This window comes from Salvia hispanica, chromosome 1, assembly GCF_029641045.1.
Source record: "Salvia hispanica isolate PSC_SH4W2 chromosome 1, Shi_PSC_v1, whole genome shotgun sequence".
Taxonomy (NCBI): domain Eukaryota; kingdom Viridiplantae; phylum Streptophyta; class Magnoliopsida; order Lamiales; family Lamiaceae; genus Salvia; species Salvia hispanica.
Genome location: NC_142692.1, coordinates 6728494 through 6755332, shown reverse-complemented (window position 1 = coordinate 6755332; position 26839 = coordinate 6728494). Strand labels below are relative to the sequence as shown.

Here is a 26839-nt window from a genome sequence, read left to right as displayed (position 1 = left end):
GTGAGGATGGATAATTCACCAAACAACCGGGAGAGGGGTAGTTTAGGCAAATGATTGTTTGTTGGGCTTCGGTTTCAGCCATTCCCCATTTCAACCAAACAATGGAAATAGGCTTATCATTCTGGATGGGCTGAACCATGAAGGGGTTGGCAGCGGAAGCGCATTCATAAATCAATTACATAATAATCAGATCTATTTAGCGGATTATTTAGATAAATTCTATTCGCGTAATCATCTCACGTATCATGCTCATAACTCAAATAATCACATGCTTTAAATTAAATGAAATCTAAAACATGCTGTTCTATGGTTTAGCCATTATACCTTGATGATTCTCCAAAGAATCGAAGATAGCTAGCGCCTTCTCCTCGTGAAGATCTTTAGTACAAAACCACGGATCTTCTGACTGGTTCCCGGACTGTGAACTGATATCAGGGTGGGCTGATCTCACCAGCGCACTAGGACTTAAATAGAGAAGACAGAAATCCTTTCCCACGGAGGAGAAAAATTCGACCTCTACTAGGAATAGAGAGGGCCGAAAATTTTGAGAGAAAAACAAGTGTATTTTCTGTCTCCTTTATTCTCCTATTTATAATAAGTCACATATTGGGCCCAGACAGGGATCTATGGAAGGCTTTGGATATGGGCTCCTCCAATTAGCTTTTTACTAATTAAATTAAACCCAATTTAATATAAGCTTAAAATTGGAATATTACGAGCAGCCACTACAGAAGTAATACTGCACTCCCCATCCAAATCCGAAATTACAAGTACTTCGGGTTTCCAATACTTTATATTTATTTCCCGCACTTAAGATAGAAACATCCATTAATTAATTATTGTCTGCTATGGACTTAATTCATTAATATCTTGTTTATTCCAAGAGAGGACTCAGCAAGAAAATCTTATTTATTATTAATAGAGTAATTAAACTCCAACTAGCTAGGTTCCGAATAATAAAACCTTATTTCAAGCTTCTCTTGAGGATGTTATCAAACGAGACTCACCTCGCGCACGATTCAACATAATAGCAATCCTAGCACTGCTAGATACTAATCACTACTACCCAATATACCAGGCTTATTGGGTTACGAAAAACCCGCACCATTTGGTAAGTCAAAGTAGTGCATAATCAATACCGTATGCTCAATGCTAACGTACATTGATTTAGAAATAATTTACGAGACCTCGTCTTTCAGTAGATAGCATAAAGACTGTCTCGCTGTTAGATCCATTCAGTGCTTTACCACACCAACGTCATCTTATTTCAGTAAGGCTTAGAAATAATCGGACTGACATTGCAACCTTTCACGATAGGTAGTCTAAGCCTATCTAGGTTGTGAAATTCTTTTTTTTCTTTGTTTAGAACTGACCGTGTTACCTTAAAGTGGACGACGCCCACAACCGGTCTACTAAAACAAAGACTTAGACTTTGTTAAATTACTTATACATTTAAATATGCAATTAACATCCATTAAATGTAAAATATAACAACATTATGACAAAAATAATCTGTTTATTCATTTGGAAAATAAAATAAGAGTTTTAACAGTATTCAATCACTCGAAAGGTGATTTCTAGTATACAAACTCTAACAAACCAAACATGGGTTAACACTATCCACCCATTCATGAAAGCCCATTAACCATGTACCCATGTTTAATATTTTTGCGGCTACCAGACGAGCCCTAAGTCGGTAATTAAGTAGTTCTTCAGCGACTTAAGTGGTCTAGTTAGGATATGTATAAGTGCGTGACCTAATGTGATGATATTAAAACAAAAGTGTGCGCGCAACCCGCGAGATGAGAGCATATTTTTCAACACAATTAAAGAAATTATGCCATATTTGATCTTTTTAATTGATTAATAGAAATATATACTAAATGCTTAACGAGTTTTAATAAGCGCAGTTCGTTTGCTCTCTAATGCACTGGTGGATCTGGGGGGCAGGAGGGGGCGGTCGCCCCCCCCCCCCCCCGTATGACTAATTTCCTGTTATCTAAACGTAAAATTACCATGTCTGCCCCTTCCGTTTGTCCTGACGTCGCCTCGAAAATAAAAAAAAATTGTCATTTTCGCCCTAAATCAATCTACTAATATATATTTCGCCCCCTCTATTTATATATCCTGGATCCGTCACCGCTATAATGTTACGTCAACACAAAACACATTACGAAATAGCATTTCCCCTATGTATTGATGACTCAAGTTGCATAGGCGGTCATAACCTAGACTCTAGGCTATAAACTAATGTGGAAAGCTACTTCAAATAAGTAAAAAAAATTAAATACAAAAAAAAAGATAATGATACAAACAAGAGTTTATTCGTTTGCCGATATTTTATTGCTTCATATATAAGACAAAAATTACAAAATTATTCCGGTGACTTACAACCTTAGTGCTTGTTTGATAGTCTAAATAAGACCAAGATATATGAGTTACTCTTTCCGTCCCGAGGAAAATGACCCTTTCTTGGGCGGAACGGAATTTTATGCAACTTTATTGTGTGTGTCAAGTAGAGAGAGTAAAGTAAGAGAGAGTGAATAAAGTAAAGATAAATGTGTTTCTATTTTTGATAATGAGTCATCTTGGTTGGGATAAACCAAAAATAAAACTGAGTCATCTTCAATGGGACGGAGGGAGTATTATTTAGTCGTTTGACGGAAAAATAACTCCATCTTGGCCCGCTAATGGCTATGTGGATTTTTCAAATTAATCGACATTCATATGGAGTAATATTCTAAATAAATTTGAAAATTTCACTTAGCCATTAGATCAATGTAACTTTATTACTCCATCGGTTCCACAATATGGGTCACTTTTATTATGAGCACGAGTTTTAGAAATATAAAAAATAGTGACTTCGAAAAGTTAGTGGAAAATAAGACCCACTTTTTTATATTGGTTTTACAATAAAATGTGAATGAAGTGTGTTAATAGAATGTAGGACCTGCTTAACATTTATGGTAAAAATGAAGTGTGATTCTTATTGTGGGACGGACCAAAATTGCAAAATGTGACTCTTATTGTGGGACATGGAGAGTATTTAATCTTAATTACGCCCTCCGTCCCGCTTTAGAAGTCCCAGTTGATCAATTTCGGATGTCCCACTTTAGGAGTCCCGGTTGGTATAAACTAATAAAAAAGGCCTACAAAGTAAGTAAAAATGTGTTAAAAGTGGGTCCCAACATTCACTACAATATTTATTTATTACACATTCAATTAAAAGTGAATCCCAACTTCCACAACAATATTTATTTATTACACACTCAAACACTTTCTTAAAACATGTGCCCGACTCAACCGGAACTCCTAAAGCAGGACGGAGGGAGTATTATTCAATACACCTCTATAGATAATTGTATTGATTTTGGATACACTCAATCACATCACATAGAGGAATAGGGTGGATTTGGAGGCCGACTATTAGCTGCAGAAAACCTGGTACCCACTTGCAGAAGTTCTTTGCTGGTATCATCCTTGTGAAGTATCACCTCAATGAAACACAAGCAATTTTTATAAGCTCCCATGACCCCATCAATGGCTTCAATCACTTCTTCCTCGCATCCAACCTAATTAATGTAATATGGGAGTATGACATAGAGACATCGATTAATCCAATTTATTCACAACACCTAATTAAACTCGTAAACTAACTCACCTTAGTGGTCCAGCATTTTCCTTGGTCGTTGCAGATTGCATCAACCAAACCAGTATAATTCCAATTCTTGATCACATTATAAGGCCCTTCATGAATCACTTCTTCGGTAGTGTAGCCGCCATTGTTTATCAAGAAGATTATGTTATTTTGACCACACGTAAGCATCGTTGACACCTCCTGCACTGTCATCTGCAAATATAAATCGAAGTGGAGTCTTCTGCAATGGATGAGATACAGTTGTATTCTCAAAATTTTAAACAGTGTAATTATTTCTATAATTATTAGAAGTATTTAATTGTATTAATATGTTTCTCTAATTTATTTATAAAATAATACATTGTAAAATTACTATTTAACTCTCATGGGCCCTCCTTCTACAACAAATTGGTTTTAGGACGTACTTATGGATTTTTAATATGGTATCGGAGCAAGTCGCTGACTATGGGTCAAATTTAATTGACCCAACAGTATATATGTGTTGAAACTGAAAAAGTTGATTGACCCAGCAATATATCTGGATTTAAAATTTGGGTCAGTAATACAACCAATTGAAATTTTTTTTTAGAAAATTCAGTCACTGGTCCAACCGATAGAAAAAATATAACCCCTCCACCATCAAAGATTTGAGGTATGGTGTTGACAATTAAAACTACAAATATAACTATCTAATATTAGTGTAAAAGGAAAATCGAAATCACTATAAGTTTCATGAACTCCTCCTTATCATCAATTAATTTTAGGATGAAAGCCATCGGTATCTAAGAAAAATCTAATAATAGTTCAAGAAGTATGGATTCAAATGTTACTAGTATATATGCCAGCTTCTCACATAAAGTTGAAGATGGACTATGAGAGAAAATAAAGTAAGAGTGATAATAAGAGAGTATATTGTTTTTTCCAAAAACAATGTATAGGAGTACTAGTACATACGATTCAGCTAAAATGGAACAAATAAATAAAGCACCTAGCAGTAGTAGTAGTAGTAATTATTTGTGGTATGACTCACATCCCAATAAAAAAGTATGAATACACTGGTGTATATACCTGAAAACTACCATCGCCGATGCAAGCAACCACACGCTTCTCTGGTGCAGCTTGAGCATAGCCCAGTGTCGCACCAACGGACCAACCAATCGACCCATATTCAATCTGAACCTCGTACCTTCAAACCAGGATTTCCATTCAAACCACACACATCATGAAATAAAACAAATTGAATCCAAAACTCATTTCCTACTCACCCACATCCAGATGGCAATTTCAGTTTTTGACAGTTAAACCAAGAATCCCCTGTTTCAGCAACGACAGCCATCTCTCCACACAACATCTTCTGAATATGCTGAAACAGAACATTCACCCTCAACGCCTCATTCGCCTCGCTATTCTGAGGACGTCCATCTTCAACATACATCCTACTATAATTCTCATAGCCAGTTGCATTATGCCTAACCATTCCGGTAAGAGCAGACAAGAAGTCCTTCATCCGAACACAGTCAAATGTCGTGCCATCATCGCCTATGACCACGCGGTCGGGCTCCACTAGTATTGTCTTGGCCTTCTTGAGAAGCAGAGAATAGCAAACTGTATTTATGTCGTCGAAGATGGGTCCAGCAAAGAGGTACGCATCGGCAGATTCAACAGTCTCTGCACAAAACGGTGTGCTCGCTACGCCCCAGTAGGTGCCCATGAAATGAGGGTGGTGCTCGGGGATTAGGCCTTTGGCAGACGGCATTACGGCAACAGGGTAGCCGCAAGCGTCTGCCAGTTTTAGGAAGGCGTTGCTTGCATTTGCGGCTCGCATTTTGGGACCTCCCACCATCACTGGTTTCGATGCCTTGTTCAAGAATGACACTGCGGCTTTGACTGCTGCCTCTAGACTCGTTTGATTGCTCTCTCTTTTTGTTTTATATTTATCGAAACAACGCAGTGGATTTAGAAAGTACTTCCTCCGTCCCATAGAAATAAGTGTATTTCATTTTTCATACGTCCCATATAAATAGTCTATATCTATTTATGACAATTTTTTTCTCCTCTTTTATTTATTATTTATGGACCCCTACACAATTCAACCTTTTATCCTCCTCTTTTACTTTACTGATTACACATTAAAACTTGTGTCAATCACGGCCTATTTCTAAGAACGGAGGGAGTATACTCCTTTCGTCCCAATGGAGATTATCCATTTTCATTTTTCATCACGTCCCAACTAAAATGACCTTACTATTTTAGTAAATAATTAAATATTTAATTATACTACTCCTTTTAATCACCCAGCAACCTCTTCTCTCTTTAATTTAATCTTCTTTCTACTTTATAATAATTAACATTTTTTTCTATGTATTTTATTTATTTTTTTACTACTTTAAAACAACAAACAATCTTTTCTTTCTTAGTCTTAAACCTATTAAAATAAGTGTGCAGAAAAATTTGTGTTGTCACGAGAATGATACACTAAATTCAAATTCATTTTAATATAAATGTCTATGATTTTATTTCAGCCATTTATAATAAATTCAAATTTAAAAGAATATTCTTTATATAATGCATTTTTTACTTACAAAATTTGAAAAACTTTTGAGTTTAAGTGTAGTGTAAAACTATAGATAGATATATATTTTTTTTAAATAAAAAATGAGATTGATTTTTGAGTACTAACTACTTATCTATCTCATTTTAGGTTTTAGTGTACATTTGAAATAGGAAAAGATATATGATTTTCCAAAATTAAGCGTCGTAAGACAATTATGAATAATGTCAAAATCGTGCGCCGTGAGACATTTATGAATAATCTCTAAATCGTAATATTAGTTGTTGGTTTTGGAAGTTCGGAAGCTAATAAGAATTTAACTAATATTTCTTATTTTTTCAAAAAATAATTTAACGAAATTAGTACACATCTACAGTAGAGTGTCAAACTTTTAGATTTCACTAGAATTTAACCAAACTTATATTCTCTCCCTTCTTAAAAAGTATAAACATTTAATTCGATATTAGTTTTAATGTGTAATTAGTAAAGTAAAAAAAATAAAAGGATAAAGAGTGGTGTAAGTAGTGTTAGTGAAAATTAAGTGGACTCCACGTCATTAATATAAGTGGTAAATAAAATATGTATAGGTATTATGTTGTTTAACTATTCCAAATTTAAAAGCTTATAGTACTTTTTCGGGACAGACTAATTAAAAAACAGTTCATACTCTTTAGAGATGATTGAAATATTTTTTACTAAAAATTTATTTTTATTTTTAAAAACGAGTATTATGCATTTTTACAAATGGAGTATAATTATTAGTATAGTATTAATTATAAATTTACTTTTGACCTTCGTTTAGTCTCATGTGGATTACAAAATAGGAATCATAAAAATATGGGAAATAAAACAATTACTCCTCCATCATTTAAAAATAGAAACTCTTTTCTTTTTAATCGGTTCTTTAAAAATATAAATTTTTTTAAGGAAATTTCTCTCTTTTTTCCACTAACACGTTTTTTTTTCTATCTCTCTCTTACTTTCTCAATTTTGCATTAAAATTCATATCATTTCAAAAATTCTTATTTCTAGGACACGTAATGAGCCTTCTATCCACAAAAAATAGTCTCATTTCTTTAAATGGAAAGTTTCTTTCTTAACTTTTATCATACTTTTCCGACTTTCCTCTATTTTTCTTACTTTACTCAATTTTTCTCTTTATCTCTCTTAGTCTGTCAATTTCTCATTAAAACTTGTGTTGTCCACAAATAAGATTATCTTTTATGAACAGATGGAGTATCAATAACCAGTGATAATACTGCAGTGAATAGAGTTACTTCATCCTTTTCACGTTACTTGATAAATAGTTTTGGATAAGAGATTAAAAAAAGAAAAAATAAATTATTAAAATAAATGAATAAATTAGAAAAATATTGAAATGAGAAAAAAATTAAAGCAAGAAGAATATACATGCCCAGAATAATATATTGACTCAAGTAATTTGGGTACATCTCTAATATTTTAACCACTGTGTCAAAAAATTATCAATCGTATGAAACTTAGTACTGCCTCCACGTTCTTAAGAGTCTCATTTTCTATTTTCTGTCCACGGGCCAATAAACATTTCATTTCACTTAAAATTATTTTTATTTTTAGTTCGTGAATTTAACATATATTTTATTATAAAATGGGAGGAGATCCAATGAAAAAATACTACCTTTGTCTCTTAAAAATAGAAATTATTTCTATTTTAGATTGTCTCTTAACTTTCTAAACTTTCTATTCTAGGACGTGACCCTACTATCCACGAACATTACTTTCATTATTTTTTACCCATACCTCTTATTTACTCATTTTCCTTTTCATCTTTTTAATTTTATTAACTGTTTTCTCCTACTTTATTAATTAAGCATTAAAATCTTTGTTATTTCAATTGTTTATTTTTCAAGGACATTTATTGCATTTTTCGTGGAGTATTTATCAAGGACATTTATTGTGGTGCGTATTTGAAACAAAAGGATCAGGTATCCTTACTTTGGGAAGGTAGACAATGGCAGAGGATGAGGTGTATACGACGGGAGTGGAATGCCCGGCAAGTTGCAGCTGACGCTTATATACACCGGCTTACTCTCCTTGAGCGCGCTTGATATCGCCGTGTCTATCAGCTCACGCGCATTCTCCAAATTATTCACCACAGCCTACAATCATTCAACACAAATTCAGTAATTATATTGACAAAATTGCAATTATACAGTCAAATTAATCGAAAAATATATGAACCTGATAGCAGGTGACTGTTTGGAAGCAACGCAGCTCCTGGCTAAAATCCGGCAACCCGATTGTGTGATGCAGGATCCGGTTCGATCCGTAATCGTTCGAGCTCGGACCTCCCACGATACATATCACCGGGAGACTCCCGCTGTACGCGCCCGCGATCGCGTTCAGGATACTCAGCCCTCCGACGGTGAACGTGACCGCGCACGCAGCGACGCCGCGGGCCCGGGCGTATCCGTCGGCGGCGTAGCCCGCATTGAGCTCGTTGCAGCAGCCGATCAAGTTGAGCCCCGGCTCGGCTACGAGGTAATCGAGCAGCGCCATATTGTAATCGCCGGGGACCGAAAACACGTCGCTCACGCCGATTTGCACAAGCCGCCGCGCTAGGTGCTGGCCGAGAGTCGCCTCGGCTGGAACGACGCCGTTGCATGCTGCGGACTTGATTGAATTTGACGGAACCGTTTTTGTTTCCATATGTATGGTAGATTTGATCGATCTACTGAAAAATGGCAAAATGAACAAGGAATTTAATTCTGAGTTTGATTTCTTATTTGAGAGGGAAAATTGGCTGGGGTTATATAGTACTACTAGGTGTGGCGAGCGGTCTTAATCACATTAATTTCACAGCATTTTAGATTAGACATTAATTAATACTTTCTCCGTCCCAAGATAAGTGATCTATTTCTTTCTTTTGGGCATGAGATTTAAGGAATAGTATTTAAATAAGTTAAAGTGGAGAGAGTAAAGTATAAGAGAGGGAAAAGTAGAGAAGAAAATAGAGAATAAAGTAGGGAGAATAAAGCAAGAGAGATGACTTTTTGCTAAAAATGGAAATAGGTCACTTATGGGACACCCCAAAAAGGAATACAAGTCACTTATCTTGGGACGGAGGGAGTAGTACTATAGCATCATTTTTCATTTTTGAACAGCCATCAAGGTCCACTGGGTGTGGCCAGAGGCACCCGAATAGCCTCGACATCTAGATCTGATTCTATTTTCCTGTACCTGACCCGATACGGGTATCCAAACATGACTCATCAAGTATACGTATACATAAATGATGACGAAATATTGCCATAGCTTACAATGTACTCCCTTCGTCCCATAGATATAGACCATATTTCATTTTTCGTCCGTCTCATAGAAATAGTTCATATCCATAACATTTTTCTCCTTCTCTTTTATTTTATCATTAATGGACTTCACCATTCAATGGTCTATTTCCATGAGACGGATGAAGTATCAAATATTTGTTTGGTGAAACATTAATTATCTTAAAATATAAGTACGAAAATGTATTCATCAGACGATAGAGGATTACAACTTTTAGAAATTTTCATTTCATTAATTATACTTCCTCTTTCACATAAGAGTGTGCACTTTTAATTGGGTGCAGATTTTAATGGTCAATTGTTAATGTATAAAGGACAATAGAAAGAAAAAGTAATTAAAGTATTGTTAGTGTTCAATGGATCACAACTATGAGAGAAGAGAGTTACCAAAATTAGAAAGTGGATATTCTTGTATGACAGGACTAAAAAAGAAAGAATATACTTAGTACTTTATGGGATGAACAGAGTATATCTATATCTATACTAATCTAAAGTAGCAGTGAATGAAAGGACTGTGATACCCTTTTTAGCTGGAAACATCATAAAATTTTGGCATATCTTGGCTAAAATTTTGTGATCTTATTGTTAAATCCACTTGCTTAGAAATAAAGCTTATATCGGTTTTGTTTATAGGCATTGGGAGTCACACTTTGTCATTTTGGTCCCTTTCATAATAAGAGTCACACTTCATTTTTACCATAAATGATAAGTAAATCTCACATTCCACTAACTCACTTCAATCACATTTTATTATAAAATAAATATAAAAAATGGATCTCATATTCCACAAACTTTCCTAATTCATTTTTCTTTACATTTTTTAAAATTCGTGTCTATAATAAAAATGACTCCTATTGTTGGATAGAATGAGTACGATTCAATTACAATATATATCTATTCTATTCTATTCTATTCTTCTAACGCTGAGATTCATCTTTTTAGCTCTTACCCATGCCAATGCAATCAAACCCTGAACAAAGATTAATAATACTATGTTGGTATTCATTTATAAACCTGTAATGTAGGAGTAAATATTTGAAAATTATGAATGAAGCACCACCTGTGAAATCGAGAGAGAGAATAAAATTATAATTTTAGAACATGAAAAATATGAGAGAGAATAAAATCATAATATTAGAACATGGAAAATATGAAAGAGCGAGAGAGATAGAGAGATAGAGAGAGAAAGGGACAGCCTATTAAATACAAAAGCCATGTTTTAAAATACAATAGTATGCCTTTTAAATGCAGAAATTGTATGTGCATATGTGACAATATGAAAACACAACAAACAAGAAGACTCACATGTTTTAAAAATAGAGAGAATAAAGACAGTACCTCTTAAATGCAGAAATTGTGTGCGCGCATGTGATAAACAAGAAGACTTTCATGTTTCCATGCTGCTATTGAGTATGTTTTCTTCCACATCATTCTTTTTTTGTTTTTACAAACCTGAATTTTAAATTTTCATACTCTTATTAACATCAGATAGATTATATCTTTTCTAAAACTCTTAAATCCAATTAAAAATGAAATATTTTTTTTTGGGTTATCTAATTAAAAATGAAACGTTTCCTAGAATGGAAACATCATCATCTCTACTTTTTCATTTCTCTTACTTTATTCTCTCATTAACGCACAAAACAACACTTCATAAATCCAGTACTGAAAAGCAAATACTATTTCATTTCAAATGGCACGAGATAAATGACAAATCTTTCCTATTATGCTCTTTTTTTGGGAACCTGCATTGTTTTTTAGGAGTGGAGGCTCACCATCCATCTCGATATAAATATCCTCCTCTATGAATCTGTAAAACACTTAGCAACATTTACTGAACAACATTAATCATCTGATAGTTATCAACTCGGTTCTTAGATAGTTCTGTTCTTTCTATTCTTCTTCTCTCCATTCACAATTCAGATCCATAATTTTTTCTCAGTAGTTCCACCCCTTTTTTTTTGCTGCCATTAAAGTCTTTTTATAACAATTTATTTATTTATACTCTATTTCAATCAGCAACTTTTTATTTATGTACTTCTGTTTTATGTTATATAAATATTTATTTTTGTCCATTTCACTGTAATAATGTTTGTTCCATGCATGCCTTCATTAGATTTTATCGTATTTGTTTTAGTTCAGTAAGAAATGCATAGTTTTTCAGTTTAAGGATAAATGAATGCAATCTTTAAGTCCATGCTCTGTTCTTTATTCCTGTTTTAAGCTCTTCATCATCTGCGAAAAAAATGAGATTAATTTATAGTTTACTTGATTGATTATATTTGTTTCTTTAAATACAATCATGACTGAAGAATATCTTTTTCTTATTTAGAACTTTTTCACCTTCTTTTTGTTCCCAATCTATGTCCTTATGAGGAGCTTATTCCCTGCCCAAAAAGGAGTTAATCTTATGGTTTCTGTTCATTTCATTGTAAAAATATCTCTTCCTTGCATGCCTTCATTATTTTTTCTGTTGTTTTTTAATCAGCAAACAATGAATTATTGCTGGTTGGGAAAAACGAACCTTTGTTTTTTTGCTTTATCATGCAATCTTTAAGTCCATGGTCTGTTTTTTATTTGTTTTTTGAACTCTTGATCACCTGCAAAAAAAAGAAATTTGTTTAAATGTTAATTGATTGATTAAGACAAAATCTTTAAATTCTTTGATTATTGATAGATTATGTTTTTCTTATCATATTATCTTTTCTTAATTAATGGGTTTACTCCTATTTTTAATCACATCTGCTTGACCTTATAACTTATGTTCCCCTGAAATATCCCTATGAACAGTTTATTCTTTGCCAAAAAAAAAGGAGTTAATCTATATATGTTGATTGATTTAGACTAAAGGTCATCTGTGGTCCTAAACATAAGACGATTTTACTATTTTCTTGTTCGATGCTCTTCTTGTTTGACAATAAGTAAACAATGAATCAACAAAAACAACCCTCTCCCCTGCATAAGGACTAAAATCGGCTCTGCCATGAACGGAGTTAGAGGCCAGAGAAAGAGTGTCGGATATGAGGGAGGAGGAAGAAGAAATGAACTAATATATGGCCCAAGTGGCTAACAGACAACATTCCAGCACAAAATTTTGAAGGACATCGTGCCCAAGTCTTCTGATTCTTACATCAAAATAGACAAGGTAAACTAATTTGAATCGAATGTGTCAGACACGAATATTGAAGTTATTGATGTTTCAGATAGGTGCGGGAACGTACAGCAACGTGTACAAGGCGAGGGACAGGGCGACAGGGGAGACGGTGGCCTTGAAGAAGGTCCGGTTCGACACCTCAGAAGCTGAGAGCATCGAGTTCATGGCGTGAGAGATCAGGTTCAAGGGAGAGGCTGGATCACCCCAACATCATAAAGCTCAAGGGATTAGCCACTTCAAGAATGCAGTTCAGTGTTTACTTGGTTTTCGAATACATGCACTCCGATCTCTCGAGAATCCTGTCTAGGCCGGACGAGAGGCTAACGGAACCACAGGTTGATCTTCTTGTCTGATCATGAAATGAATGTGTTTTTCCCTTTTTGAGCAATGCAATGGTGTTGTGCAGATCAAATGTTACATGCAGCAGCTGCTTTCCGGCCTTCGCCACTGCCACGAGCGCGGTGTGCTGCACAGAGACATTAAGCCGTCGAATCTACTAATAGACAAGAACGGCACACTCAAGCTTGCAGATTTTGGGCTGGCGAATTTGATCGATCCAAAGAGATGAAAACGGCCTCTGACCAGCTGCGTCGTGACGCTTTGGTACAGAGCTCCAGAGCTGCTTCTCGGCTCCATGGATTACGGAGTTGGCATTGATCTCTGGAGCGTTGGTTGCCTCATGGCGGAGATGTTTGCCGGTAGACCAATTCTGCCTGGTAGAACTGTGGTAATAGTTCATTCACATTTTTGGGAGAAAATTAAAAAAAATGTTGAAAGCTCGTGTATTTACATGAAAATAAAGTCTTTTATTTTATTTTCTATGCATGTTTTTTAAGGCTGAGCAAGTCCACATAATCTTCAAGCTCTGTGGCACTCCACCAGATGAATATTTCAAAGGACTGAAGCTCAACACATCTCTAATCAACCAAACCTGTATAGTTTCAGTTCTTGATCACATTATACGGCCCTTTGTGAATCACTGCTTCGATGGTGTAGCCGCCGTTGTTTATCAAGAAGATTATGCTATTCTGCTCGCACTCAAGCATCGTTGACACTTCCTGCGCCGACATCTATACATATAGCATCTCAAGTTATTCCAGTCTTCAAACCTCATTAGACCGACACCAATAAATAATACTAGTAGTTATTTAAATTATAAAATTTGGTTAAATACAAATAAAATCTAATAAAAGAAATTTTAAAACGTAATTCTAAGTATAAACAAAAAAATAGACAATTCACTAAAATTGAAATGGTAATTTAGTATTTAATTTTTAAACTTTTATGAGACTTGCCAAAATTTGATCTTGTGATTCGAGTATACCTGAAAACTACCATCCCCGATGCATGCAACCACACGCTTCTCCGGTGCAGCTTGAGCATAGCCCAAAGTCGCACCAACGGACCAACCAATCGAGCCATACTCCATCTCGACCCATACTTTCAAACCAAGATTTACATTCAAACCACACTTCATTCAAACAAAAAAATCCAATCAATAAAATTCATGTCCTACTCACCCACATCCAGGTGGCAATTTTAGTTTATGACAGTTAAACCAAGAATCCCCTGCATCAGCAACCACAACCATCTCTTCGCACAACATCTTCTGAATATGCTGAAACAGCGCATTCACCCTCAAAACGCCTCATTCGCCTCGCTTTCCATCCCCAACTATACATCCTACGGTGATTCTCAAAGCCAGTTTCGTTACGCCTCACCATTCCCGCAAGAGCAGACAAGAAGTCCTTCATCAGGACACAGCCATATGTGGAGCCATCATCACCTATGACAACGCGGTCGGGCTCCACTAGTACTGTCTTGGCCTCCTTGAGATGCAGAGAGTGGGATAATGTGTTTGTGTCGTCGAAGATGGGACCTACAAACAGGTATGCATCGGCAGATTCGACAGTCTCGGCGCAGAACGGTGTGCTCGCTGCGCCCCAGTCAGTGGCAGAGGGAACTCATAACAAGGGTGGACATTGGTACCCCCATTTTTTTTGTTTTTACTACTACTATTATTATATATAATTTTATTAGTAATGTATTTTAAAAAAAATATTCCAAAAGATAGTTATGAATATTGAAGGAAGAATTATCTAAGGAAATAAATCACAATATAAGCTTTGAGGTCTCTTGATTATCAACTTGATATATCCATGGAGGATATGAGAAGTGATAATAACTTTAAGAATTTGCAAGATCTTAGTACTCTTCCAATGAAGCTTGTTGAAACAAAAATGGATGTGGCTTACCTCTTTGTCCTTTTGCTTATCAAGTTGATTTTGATTCTTCCGGTTGCTACTACAAGTGTAGAGAGAGTATTTTCTGGAATGACGTTTGTGAAGAATAAGTTGCGAAATAGAATTGGTGATCAACCTTTGAATGATTGTTTGGTGACTTTCATTGAGAAAGAAATGTTTCTACAAGTCTCTGATGATGATATAGTCCATCACTTCGAGGAAATGAAGACTTGTAGGAAAATAAATTAAATGTTATATACAGTTTTTAGTTTATTTTATTTTAAAATATACGAGTTCAAAATTGAATAATATTTCAAATATTATTTTACTGCTATTTTCTATTTTTTTAGTATTATGTAATTATTTATCATACGACTCGTACCCCCAGATGACAAATCCTGGATCCGCCACTGGCCCCAGTAGGTGCCTATGAAATGAGGGAGGTGCTCTGGGATTAGGCCTTTGGCGGAGGGCATCATGGCGACGTGATAGCCACAAGCATCTGCTAGTTTTAGGAAGACGTTGCTTGCGTTTGCGGCTCTCGTTTTCGGACCTCCCACCATTACTGGTTTCGCTGCCTGTTCGAGAATGAGACTGCGGCAAAGACTGCTGCTTCTAGACTCGTTTTGTTGCTCTCTCTTTTGTTGTAATGTTATCGTATCAAAACAGGGGATGAATTTGACGGAACCGTTTTGTTTCCATTTCCATATGTTTGGACGTTTGGTACTTGAACATGGTAGTGGACAATGTTCTCTTGTAATGCTCACATACCACTGTGTATGTATAAGTTACTTGGTACTCCCTCCGTCTCGGATAATTCGGGTCACTTTGACCGGACACGGATTTTAAGAATTGTAATGGAAAGTGGGTTGAAAAAGTTAGTGGAATGTGGGTCCTACCTTTATATATTAGTTTTATAATAAAATGTGAGTAGGAATGAGTTAGTGGAATATAAGGTCCACTACCAAAAATGGTAAAAGTGAAGTGAGACAAATTATGTGGGACGGACCGAAATGAAAAACTGAGACGAATTATCTGGGACGGAGGGAGTATAACTAATGCATTTATGAATAAATTTTTTTAAGTATACATTAAAAATAATGAGTATATATAATCGATGTTCTTAATTAATTTGAAAATTCCACATAGCCATTAGATCAATAAATCTAATTATTGTTAATTGATCAATGTTACTTTATTATTTAAATCTTAGTACTAGTTATTGTTTCAATTTTCAATACACCTCTATATATAGATTTGTATTGATTTTGGATTGAGGCCACGTGAGATTAGGTTGAATTTGGGGGGCGACTATTAGCGGCAGAAAACCTGGTACCCATTTGCAGAAGTTCTTTGCTGGTATCATCCTTGTGAAGTATCACCTCAATGAAACACAAGCAACTTTTATAAGCTCCCATTGCCCCATCAATGGCTTCAATCAGTTCTTCCTCGCATCCAGCCTAATATCATATGATATGAAACAGAGACGTCGATTTAATCCAATTTATTCACAACACCAAATTGAAAATGTATTCAAAGCCCCAACTCGTAAACAAACTCACCTTAGTGGTCCAACATTTGCCTTGGTCGTTGCAGATTGCATCAACCAAACCAGTATAATTCCAGTTCTTGATCACATTATAAGGCCCTTCATGAATCACCTCTTCAGTAGTGTAGCCGCCATTGTTTATCAAGAAGATTAAGTTATTCTGCCCGCATGTAAGCATCGTTGATACCTCATTCGCTGTCATCTACAAATACAAAATCCAAGTGGAGTCTGCTGCAGCGGACGAGATACAAGTTGCATGTAACCTCTAAATTTAAAGAGTGTAACTATTTCTATAATTGTTAGTAGTATTTTATTGTATTAATATTATAAAATGTACACGATAGTAAAGTGTTACTACTTTTTTGCTAAAAAGGAATAATTTAAAATAGAAAGTTGATCTTTTAAGATGGACAAGGAGAATATGAAAGAAAATATAGTAAAAATAATAAATGTATTGTTTTTTTTTTAACAAAATAATTCAACTATAGCAAGACAGCTAAATAATATTGTATACAGCTAAATAATATACGGTTCAACTAAAATGAAACAAATAAATAAAGTACTTAGTAATTATTTGAGGTTTAACTCGCATCCCGAATAAAAAATTATGAATACATTGGTGTGTATACCTGAAAACTACCGTCCCCGATGCAAGCAACCACACGCTTCTCCGGTGCAGCTTGAGCATAACCCAGAGTCGCGCCAACGGACCAACCAATCGATCCATATTCAATCTGAACCTCATACCTTCAAACCAACATTTTCATTCAAACCACATATCATGAAATAAAACAATCTGAATCCAAAACTCATTTCCTACTCACCCGCATCCAGATGGCAATTTCAGTTTCTGACAGTTAAACCAAGAATCCCCTGTTTCAGCAACGACAGCCATCTCTCCACACAACATCTTCTGAATATGCTGAAACAGAACATTCACCCTCAACGCCTCATTCGCTTCGCTATTCCGAGGAGGTCCATCTTCAACATACATCCTACTATAATTCTCATAGCCAGTTGCATTATGCCTAACCATTCCGGTAAGAGCAGACAAGAAGTCCTTCATCCGAACACAGTCAAATGTCGTGCCATCATCGCCTATGACCACGCGGTCGGGCTCCACTAGTATTGTCTTGGCCTTCTTGAGAAGCAGAGAATAGCAAACTGTATTTATGTCGTCGAAGATGGGTCCAGCAAAGAGGTACGCATCGGCAGATTCGACAGTCTCGGCACAGAACGGTGTGCTCGCTACACCCCAGTAGGTGCCTATGGAATGAGGGTGGTACTCGGGGATTAGGCCTTTGGCGGACGGCATTACGGCGACGGGATAGCCGCAAGCGTCTGCCAGTTTTAGGAAGGTGTTGCTTGCATTTGCGGCTCGCAGTTTGGGACCTCCGACCTGTTGAAAAGTAAAAATGCGGAAAATAAAAACACTCAAAGCTTTATCGACTACATTGTATTTGGTTTGAATTCTTCTTTGAGATACATACTACATAGATATTTATAGGACCTAGATATAAATATACCTAGGAACTATACTTATTGGAACTCCACAATATAATGTTATTCTCTTCCCAACAAGTTTGGGACTCCAAACATTCTCTTCCCAACATACATGGGATACATCAATTTATTTTTCCAACACTCCCCCTCAAGTTAAGTATCGAGTTTTTGGAAACTTAACTTGCACAATCTTCACTTTGATAAATAGTTTATACTCGTATTCAGGAGTTCTTCACTTTTTCTGATGACAGTTTAGCTCGTGTCTAGAGCCATCTTCGGCAGTTTTAGCTCGTGCCATAGGAGCCATCTTCGGCAGTTTTAGCACATGCCATAGGAGCCATCTTCGGCAGTTTTAGCTCATGCCATAGGAGCCAACTTCGGCAGTTTTAGCTCATGCCATTAGGAGCCAACTTCGGCAGTTTTAGCTCATGCCATTAGGAGCCAACTTCGGCAGTTTTAGCTCATGCCATTAGGAGCCATTCTGACAGTTTTGACTCATGTCGAGGAGTTTACTCGTCTTTGGACTGAATTTAATTTGCAGCCCAAAACTTCATTTTTGGAAGGCTATACTTGGCCCATTCCGCTCAAACACAATGAGCCCATATTCTTTTTCATTTTTAAATTCTTTAACTTTCTTTGAGCCCAACACTAGCCCAAATTGCCATCTTTACGTGAAAACATTGAGGGACGGTCAAACAGTGCCTCCTTTTCTTTTCTGTTTTTCTTCTCGCCGCCAAACATTGAGGGACGATTCAGTTAACTCATCTATGGAGCCATCATCTCTTCTCTGGAGAAACGGACTGAGCTACTATGGCTGTCAACGATTCTCTTTTGGAGTCTTCTTGCCTTCTACTCTTTGCTCGTTAGTTCTCCGTCGGCTCTATTGCGCTCGCTGCTGCTGGCACAGAGCTGGCACCGTGCTGCATTCAACCAGCTTCCTCACCGCCAGCGCTTCACTGCGACGCCCTCTTGCCGTCTATGTTACTTCCGCAGCGCTGCTGTCTCTAAATCTCGCTGTTGCGTCTCCATGGTCAGGCTTCGCCATTGATGCCCAAGTGAAGATGGCTACTCGCACCGACCAACGTTTCTCCAGCAGCCTTTGTGGGCTTGTTGGTCCTACACCAACGACGGCTCTTCACAGCCTTCTTTCCATGGTGGTTCCATGACGGGCTCCTTTATCCAAGCAGGCAACTCTACGACATCTGCTCAATCATCACCTCGGCCTTCTTGGCGGTCCATATTCTACGGGCAGCTTTTGCTGCTATCTTCTCAGCATTTCTGTAGGCGCGATGAATCGTTTGGAAGTGGCTGTCGTCTCCCCCTTGCCAGACGATTCATTGTGATAGATGGCTGCTACTCTGCGGCCTTTCTGACAGCATTTGTTCTTCCATCGGAGGTTCTTTCCTCAGTTCGAAGAGGAATCTGTGTACCTTCTCTCCCCCCTAAGGCGGGATGATTCAACACTCTTTCTCGAGGGCTTGTTGGCCGTCTTCATTGTGTTATTCATTTTGGTGTTATCGGCAACACTCTTCATTGCCCGTTTCTCTCCCTGCTCGGTGACCACCTCTCTAGTAGACCGCCATGAGCTCTTCTCAATCTTTCTTCTCCTTGATAAGCAGGCTTCACATCCTCTCCATTCACTCGCCTTCTCGGCGGACATATATTTGGAGAGGGATTGTTCGGTCGAATACTTTTCTCCTCCCCCTCGGTCGGACAAACCGAGGAATCATTCTCTGTTTTCTTCTCTTGGCTGCAGCTGAGTGACACCGCTCCATCAGCGACCACCAACTAAACTCTTTCATTTTGGTCTCCATCTCAGAGAGTCATTCACTTGTCATGGCTGACATCTTTTTTATCACAGGGCTCGCATCTGCAAACCTCTCCAGTATTTCTGCACGGCAATACCTCCTTCCTCGTCGTCTCTTCTGCTCGTTCCTCCCTCGATCAACGCTTCTCCAGTAGCCTTTGTGGCCTTGCTATTGCCTCTATCGTCAGCGGCTCTCATCAGCCTCCTGAGCGTTCCCAGACTAAGTCCGTGTAACGAGCTCCACCTGACTCTCATCGTGCTCCCTTCTTTCTCTTCTCCACCCCCGACATGTAGAGCCGGCTTTATGGGTGGAGGCTTTCGGCCTTCTTGCTGCTCCATGCATCTTTACCGGACTGCAACGACCAAGACATCGAGCCTCTTCTCGGCCGCTTATCTTGCAGCCTTTTCTGCGAGGCGAGCGGTTCTGTTTTGAAGACGAGTAGTCCGATTGGCAGCATCTCGCCCACTCGGGCCTCGGCAGGATAACTCGTCATCTTTTTCTTTGGAGCTCGTTACTTCTTCTGTCAGCTCGGTCTGCAGCTCTCTGGCCACCTCGGCCGCCTCGGCTGTGTACTCTGATAAGGCAGGCTTCTCCTGGTTGGCGGGATAGGCAACTGGTTTCTTTTTCCAGCAGCCTCCATGACCGACATTCTCGACGACGTGCTGCTCCTCTCGTCCATCACTTGGTTGTTGATTTTTTTTTCCTTCTTCTTCAAAGCAGCTTTCATTCTCTCCTTGCTCTCGGCTTTGAATGTGGAAATAAAAAGGAATCTCTCATTTTTTTTTTTTTAGATTTTAGGATACGCATGATACTTTTTTTTTTTGGTTTTGAACAAACTAACGAAGGATCGTTAGCTGCTCTGATACCATGTTGAAAAGTAAAAATGCGGAAAATAAAAACACTCAAAGCTTTATCGACTACATTGTATTTGGTTTGAATTCTTCTTTGAGATACATACTACATAGATATTTATAGGACCTAGATATAAATATACCTAGGAACTATACTTATTGGAACTCCACAATATAATGTTATTCTCTTCCCAACAAGTTTGGGACTCCAAACATTCTCTTCCCAACATACATGGGATACTTCAATTTATTTTTCCAACACGACCATCACTGGTTTCAATGCCTTGTTCAAGAATGACACTGCGGCTTTGACTGCTGCCTGTAGACTCGTTTGATTGTTTTCTCTTTTTGTTTTATATTTATCGAAACAACACAATGGATTAGAAAGTACTCCCTCTGTCCTATAGAAATAGGTCATATTTCCTTTTTCGTCCGTCTCATACAAATAGTCCATATCTATTTATGACAATCTTTTTCTGATTCTCTTTCACTTACTCCCTCCGTCCCGCTTTAGGAGTCCCGGTTGAGTCGGGCACATGTTTTAAGAAAAAAGTGTTTAGTGTGTAATAAATAAATGTTTTAGTGGATGTTGGAACCCACTTTTAGTTGAGTGTCCAATAAATAAATGTTTTAGTGGATGTTGGGACCCACTTTTAACACTTTTTTATTAGTTGTAGTGGATGTTGGGACCCACTTTTAACACTTTGTAGGCATTTTTTATTAATTTATCTCAACCGGGACTCCTAAAGCGGGACGCCCAAAATTGATCAACCGGGACTCCTAAAGCGGGACGCCCAAAATTGATCAACCGGGACTCCTAAAACGGGACGGAGGGAGTATTATTTATGGGCCCTACACAATTTCAACTATTTTTTCTCATTCTCTTATTTTATCGATTACACATTAAAACTCATGTCAATCCCAAATGACCTATTTCTAAGGACGGGGGGGGAGTACACTCCTTTTGTCCCACCGGAGATTATCCATTTTCATTTTTCGTCCTATCCCAACTGAAATGGCCTTACTGTTTTAGTAAATAATTAAAATATTTAATTATTTTTTCTTTTATATTACTCCTTTTAATCATACTGCAACCTCTTCTCTCTTTAATTTAATCTTCTTTTCTACTTTATACTAATAATTGACATTTTTTTCTCTGTGTTTTATTTATTTTTTTACTACTTTAAAACAATAAACAATCTTTTCTTTCTCAGTCTTAAACCTATTAAAATAAGTGTGCGGAAAACTCTGTGTTGTCACAATAATGATTCACCTTCCTTTGAGTAAGCAATTTTTATGACATTTAAATAGTTTCATTTTGTTAAGAGATGAAATAGAAAATACTCACGGTAAGATAAAGACTATTTCTAATTATTTTCTAATTATTTATGCTAAACTTAAATATATTGTAATATAAATGTCTATGATTTTATTTCAATCATTTATTATAAATATAAAATTTGAAAATTTTTTGAGTTTGAGTATAGTGTAAACCTAAAATAGGTATTTTCTTTTTAAATTAAAAAATGAGATTATTTTTTGAGTACTAACTACGTATCTATTTCATTTTAGGTTTTAGTATACCTTTAATTTGGACCGTGAGACAATTATGAAATGACAAAATCGTGCGCCATGAGACATTTATGAATAATGTCAAAATCGTAATATTAGTTGTTGGTTTTGAAAGTTCGGAAACTAACAAGAATTTAACTAAAATTTCTTATTTTTTCGAAAATTAATTTAACGAAATTAGTACACATCTACAATAGAGTTTCAAAGTTTTAGATTTCACTAGAATTTAACTAAACTTATATTTTCTCCCCACCTGAAAAGTATGAACATTTAATTCGACACTAATTTTAATGTATTATTAGTAAAGTAAAAAAAAAAGGATAAAGAGTAGTGTTAGTGAAAATTGGACTCCGCGGGTTTTAATGTAGAATTGGTAAAGTAAGAGAGAAGGGAAAAAAGTAAATGAGAAGGAGAAAAGATAAGTGAAAAGTAGTGTTAGTGGAATGATGTGTAGGGTTATTATTTGTTGAAAACTTTCCATAAATGAATGTGCTCAATTTTTTGTGAAAGACAAAAAATGGTAATTGTGCTCTATTTTTTTGTAGATGCATGGAGTAGTACTTTTTAGGGACAAATTAATAAAGAAACAGTTCATACTTTTCAGGAATGAAGGGATATTTTTTATTAAAAATTTAATTTTTGTTTTTTTCTAAATGAGTATGTATTTTAACAAATGGAGTATAATTATTAGTATAGTATTAAATTATAAATTTACTTTTGACCTTCATTTAGTCTCATGTGGAGTACAAAATAGGAATCATAAAAATATGGGAAAGAAAACAATCACTCCTCCCATCATTTAAAAATAGATTTTTTTTCTTTTTTAATCGGTTCTCTAAAAATATAAATTTTTTTAAGGAAATTTCTTTCTTTCTAATAAGGTGAGATCCTTATTTCCACTAACACACATTTTTTTCTATCCCTTTCTTACTTTCTCAATTGTGTATTAATTCATGTCATTTCAATAGTCTCATTTCTTTAAATGGAAAGTTTATCTTCTAAACTTTTCTCATATTTTACCTTTTTCCTCTATTTCTCTTACTTTACTCACTTTTTCTCCTTTATCTCTCTTAATTTGCCAATTTTTCATTAAAACTCATTTTGTCCACAAATAAGATTATCTTTTATGGACAGAAAGAGTATCAATAATCAGTGATAATACTACAGTGAATAGAGTTACTTCATTCTTTTCACGTAACCTTGTCATGTTACTTGATAAATTGTTTTGGATAAGAGATTGAAAAAATAAATTATTAAAATAAATGAATAAATTAGAAAAATAATGAAATGGGATAAAAAATAAAACAAGTAAAATAAAAATGTCCAAAATAAAATACTGACTCTAGGAAGTAATTTGGGTATATCTAATATTTAAACCACCATGTCAAAAAAATATCAATCACATGAAACTTAGTACTGCCTCCACGTTCTTAAGTGTCTCATTTTCTATATAAACATTTCATTTCACTTAAAACTATTTTTAATTAGTTAATTTCACATATATTTTATTATATAATGGAAGAAGATTCACTAAAAAAAATATTACATTTATCTCTTAAAAATAGAAATTATTTATATTTTGGATTGTCTGTTTATTAATAAAAACTTTCTAAACTTTTTGTTTTAGGCTACAAATATTACTTTCACTACCTTTTTATCTTCATATCTCTTAATTTACTCATTTTTTATTTCATCTTTTTTATTTTTATCAATCATTTTCTCTTACTTTATTTTCAAAGGACATTTATTGCGGTGCGTATTTGAAACAAAAGGATCAGGTATCCTTACTTTGGGAAGGTAGACAATGGCAGAGGATGAGGTGTATACGACGGGAGTGGAATGCCCGGCAAGTTGCAGCTGACGCTTATATACACCGGCTTACTCTCCTTGAGCGCGCTTGATATCGCCGTGTCAATCAGCTCACGCGCATTCTCCAAATTATTCACCACAGCCTACAATCAACACAAATTCAGTAATTATATTGACAAAATTGCAATTATACAGTCAAATTAATCGAAAAATATATGAACCTGATAGCAGGTGTAGGGATCAGATTAGTCTAGATTCACTAATTACCGAGACCTCTTTGTTCTTGTACAAGAGAGCTCAGCCAAACTCTCACCCACGCGGCTGATTTACACAAGTAATACAAACTAAAATTGCTACGAATCTAGTTCTAACTATTACAAGGTCTTGAAGTTGTAACTCCAACTTCAATCGTACTCAATTGCACCTGCACACTCAAGAAACAAGTTAGTAATACTAAGAGAGATCCTCTCGGATCTAAACACTAGTAATCAACTAAACACCAGAGAGCAAGAACAAGAGATCAAAGAAACTTGGCTCAGAACCCGCCGCAACCAAACACTGATCTATTCTTCCAGAATTAGATCCAAGGGAGCACCAATGGATTGGATAGAGTTAACCCTCAAACCACCAACACCTCCACTAATGAAACCCCTCACACCAGATCCAGATCCACCGGACAAATTCTCCACACACGGCCTTCAAGTTCTCACAAACCCTAAAACTTCTCCAGAACTAAGCAATCGAAGAGATTGCTTCACACCAGCACTCACAAAAGATCTACCACACAAAGAACTATGGAAGATCACCAAGAGATAGCTAGAAGATCATCGGAGGAGAAGGAAGAGAAGAGAGAGAAGCTCTGAGTCGAAGAGAGCAGAGATAGAGAGATGATGAATAGAATGAGAACTGGCAACAACCCCATTCTCACTTAACACAAACAACCCTACATCCAACGGCTTGGAAGCCATCATCCAAAGAGAGAGGCACGTGGCAGCATCTGGTAAGAGGGGTTAAGTAATTGGGCTCAGCCCAATTAATAACATCTGGACTTAAGAAATAACACAGCCCAAATAATAGTCCATCCAAATATCCAACCGCAGGTGACTGTTTGGAAGCAACGCAGCTCCTGGCTGAAATCTGGCAACCCGATTGTGTGATGCAGGATCCGGTTCGATCCGTAATCGTTCGAGCTCGGACCTCCCACGATGCATATCACCGGGAGACCCCCGCTGTACGCGCCGGCGATCGCGTTCAGGATACTCAGCCCTCCGACGATGAACGTGACCGCGCACGCAGCGACGCCGCGGGCCCGGGCGTATCCGTCGGCGGCGTAGCCCGCATTGAGCTCGTTGCAGCAGCCGATCAAGTTGAGCCCCGGCTCGGCTACGAGGTAATCGATCAGCGCCATATTGTAATCGCCGGGGACCGAAAACACGTCGCTCACGCCGATCTGCACGAGCCGCCGCGCTAGGTGCTGCCCGAGAGTCGCCTCGGCTGGAACGACGCCGTTGCATGAATTTGACGGAACCGTTTTCGTTTCCATTTCCATATGTTTGGTATTTGAGTTTGATTTTTTATTTGAGAGGCAAAATTGGCAGAGTATATATTTTAGGCACGACAGGAAATTACTGCTCCACAATTTTGCCTAGTTATTAAGCCCCACTAGGTTAAGGTCCACTAGGTGTGACAAATAGAGTACCTGTGCTCCGAAATAGTATAGACACTCGTGTCTTATTTTTCCTAACATTTCAATAACTTTTTCTTTTTATCTCTCTAAGTTACAAATTACATATTAAATCCGCATCGTTTCAAAATTGATCTATTCTACTTTTAGAAGACGTGTGAAGTGGAGTACTTATTTGTTTCTTAAAACACTAATTCTTTGAAAATATATTTACTAGACAATAGAGGTTTGTAAAATTAAAAGCGTTAGCGACACAACGGAACATTGCCCCATCTTCACAATGGAATACTATGGTTGATTTTTTAATAGAGCACCTTTTTAATGTAGATGGCTTCATGAATTTGCTTCTCACTAACTATATGAAAAGCTATTTAATTTGATCCAAATAATCTAAATAACTTTTAAATCATTAATTTTTTTAACTTACTATTAATCTTATCATTAATTTTGCACCTTAATATTAATCTTTTTTTGTTTAAAAAATAAAATTAATAATGTATTTATAATAAATTCAGTTTTTTAGAACGGTCGTTTTTGCACTGTTTTACATTTTTTTTTTTTTTTACTTTTTCTCTCCAATTGATTAGATTTTGAAGCTCCAACTCATTGTAATTATTTGGCTTAGTACTTAATCAAAAATACTGGATACACCCACTGAACCAGGCTATAAAACTATGATGATTTTGCTCTTGAGATGTTAATATTGATTTCTCACCCAAACTGTTGCATTTTCAAAATGATACTACCTAATATCCAATATTCATATTTCCATCTCTAATAAAGGGTTAAGTACTAGTTTCTTCAGCGACTTAAGTGGCCTAGTTCGTTAGGATAGTTAATAGTATCTAAGAAATTGTGCCATATTTGATCTTTTTATTTAATTATTAATATAATAAATACATACTTATGTGCTTAACGTGTTTTAATAAGGGAAGTTCGTTTGCTCTCAAATGTTACATCAACCCAAAATACATTACGAAATAGCATTTCCCCTATGTATTGATGACTCAAGTAGCATAGGATTTCTCTCGGTTCATAACCTAGACTCTAGGCTATAATTCACAATTCTACTAATGTGCATGGAAAACTACTACAAATATACAGATATGACCCGAATAAAGTATAAAAAATTAAATAACAAAAGATAATCAT

General features: G+C 36.3%; 2 protein-coding genes and 1 pseudogene across 6 annotated transcripts; 1 reads left to right on the top strand and 2 right to left on the bottom strand.

Annotated features, from left to right (window-relative positions):
* Nucleotides 1–3178: 3178 nt before the first annotated feature.
* On the bottom strand, nt 3179–8947 carry LOC125224301 (pyruvate decarboxylase 1-like). 4 transcript variants are annotated; one of them, XM_048127683.2, is made up of 6 exons: nt 8409–8947; nt 8163–8326; nt 4903–5556; nt 4706–4823; nt 3662–3850; nt 3179–3572 (listed from the first exon to the last, which is right to left on the bottom strand). In XM_048127683.2, the coding sequence occupies exons 1-6, from the start codon at nt 8874–8876 to the stop codon at nt 3390–3392; spliced, it is 1776 nt and encodes a 591-aa protein (XP_047983640.2). In that variant the 5' UTR covers nt 8877–8947; the 3' UTR covers nt 3179–3389. The 4 variants fall into 4 exon arrangements, with proteins under 4 accessions (XP_047983640.2, XP_047983641.2, XP_047983643.2 ...); XM_048127684.2 differs by having other exon boundaries at nt 3662–3838; XM_048127686.2 differs by lacking the exon at nt 3179–3572 and having other exon boundaries at nt 3666–3843.
* Nucleotides 8948–12565: 3618 nt separating this feature from the next.
* LOC148933173 (putative serine/threonine-protein kinase At1g54610) lies at nt 12566–13777 on the top strand (annotated as a pseudogene). The gene is made up of 4 exons (XR_016130803.1): nt 12566–12659; nt 12718–13003; nt 13075–13395; nt 13505–13777. The product of XR_016130803.1 is annotated as a putative serine/threonine-protein kinase At1g54610 (transcript).
* A 2288-nt stretch (nt 13778–16065) lies between these two features.
* LOC148933172 (pyruvate decarboxylase 1-like) lies at nt 16066–25562 on the bottom strand. Its single transcript, XM_089059348.1, has 7 exons — nt 25040–25562; nt 23983–24146; nt 20888–20966; nt 17285–17859; nt 17090–17207; nt 16474–16662; nt 16066–16371 (listed from the first exon to the last, which is right to left on the bottom strand). The coding sequence occupies exons 1-7, from the start codon at nt 25550–25552 to the stop codon at nt 16201–16203; spliced, it is 1809 nt and encodes a 602-aa protein (XP_088915474.1). The 5' UTR covers nt 25553–25562; the 3' UTR covers nt 16066–16200.
* Between the last annotated feature and the right edge of the window lie 1277 nt (nt 25563–26839).

Coding starts and splice junctions, on each gene's coding strand:
- LOC125224301 (XM_048127683.2), bottom strand. CDS start 8,876: ATGGAAACAAAAACGGTTCCGTCAAATTCAATCAAGTCCGCAGCATGC. Junction 8,327..8,408: donor AAACAGTCACCTGCTATCAG/GTTCATATATTT, acceptor GAATGATTGTAG/GCTGTGGTGAATAATTTGGA. Junction 5,557..8,162: donor CCATTGTCTACCTTCCCAAA/GTAAGGATACCT, acceptor TAAAACAAAAAG/AGAGAGCAATCAAACGAGTC.
- LOC148933172 (XM_089059348.1), bottom strand. CDS start 25,552: ATGGAAATGGAAACGAAAACGGTTCCGTCAAATTCATGCAACGGCGTC. Junction 24,147..25,039: donor TTCTTAAGTCCAGATGTTAT/TAATTGGGCTGA, acceptor TGTTGATTGTAG/GCTGTGGTGAATAATTTGGA. Junction 16,663..17,089: donor TCGGGGACGGTAGTTTTCAG/GTATACACACCA, acceptor TTGTATTTGTAG/ATGACAGCGAATGAGGTATC.